We start from the raw sequence: 272 nt of genomic DNA on the forward strand, positions 1-272 counted from the left end.
CCATGTTGGGAAATGTACGTGGACATGATACGGAGACGGCATGGTCAACAATGCGTTTCCCAAGCATAACATACCTTGTGGCTTATTTACTACATCCTGGTATTGTAGTGGGTAGTGCCTTTACTCTGGCAATGCCGGAGGCACAAATACAACACTATGTGGTTGGTGTTATTGGTGCACTTTACAGTGTGGGATTTCTGGTGGGTACAGTTTACTTTGTTGGGCGTCGCAGTAAGGCGGAATTCTTACCATATGATGACTTTACCAAGATG

General features: G+C 45.2%; 1 protein-coding gene across 1 annotated transcript in view; it reads left to right on the top strand.

Moving 5' to 3' along the window:
* The window catches only part of TM35_000101970 (dispersed gene family protein 1 (DGF-1)), a gene marked incomplete at both ends in the record, with an annotated part of 663 nt that extends 391 nt beyond the window's left edge, over positions 1 to 272 (top strand). Inside the window, one exon of the mRNA XM_029024688.1 lies at positions 1 to 272. This exon is cut by the window's left edge and continues 391 nt beyond it. Within this exon, the coding sequence (XP_028883995.1) occupies positions 1 to 272 (272 nt within the window).

This window comes from Trypanosoma theileri (genome assembly GCF_002087225.1).
Source record: "Trypanosoma theileri isolate Edinburgh chromosome Unknown TM35_Tth_10_V1, whole genome shotgun sequence".
Lineage (NCBI taxonomy): Eukaryota > Euglenozoa > Kinetoplastea > Trypanosomatida > Trypanosomatidae > Trypanosoma > Trypanosoma theileri.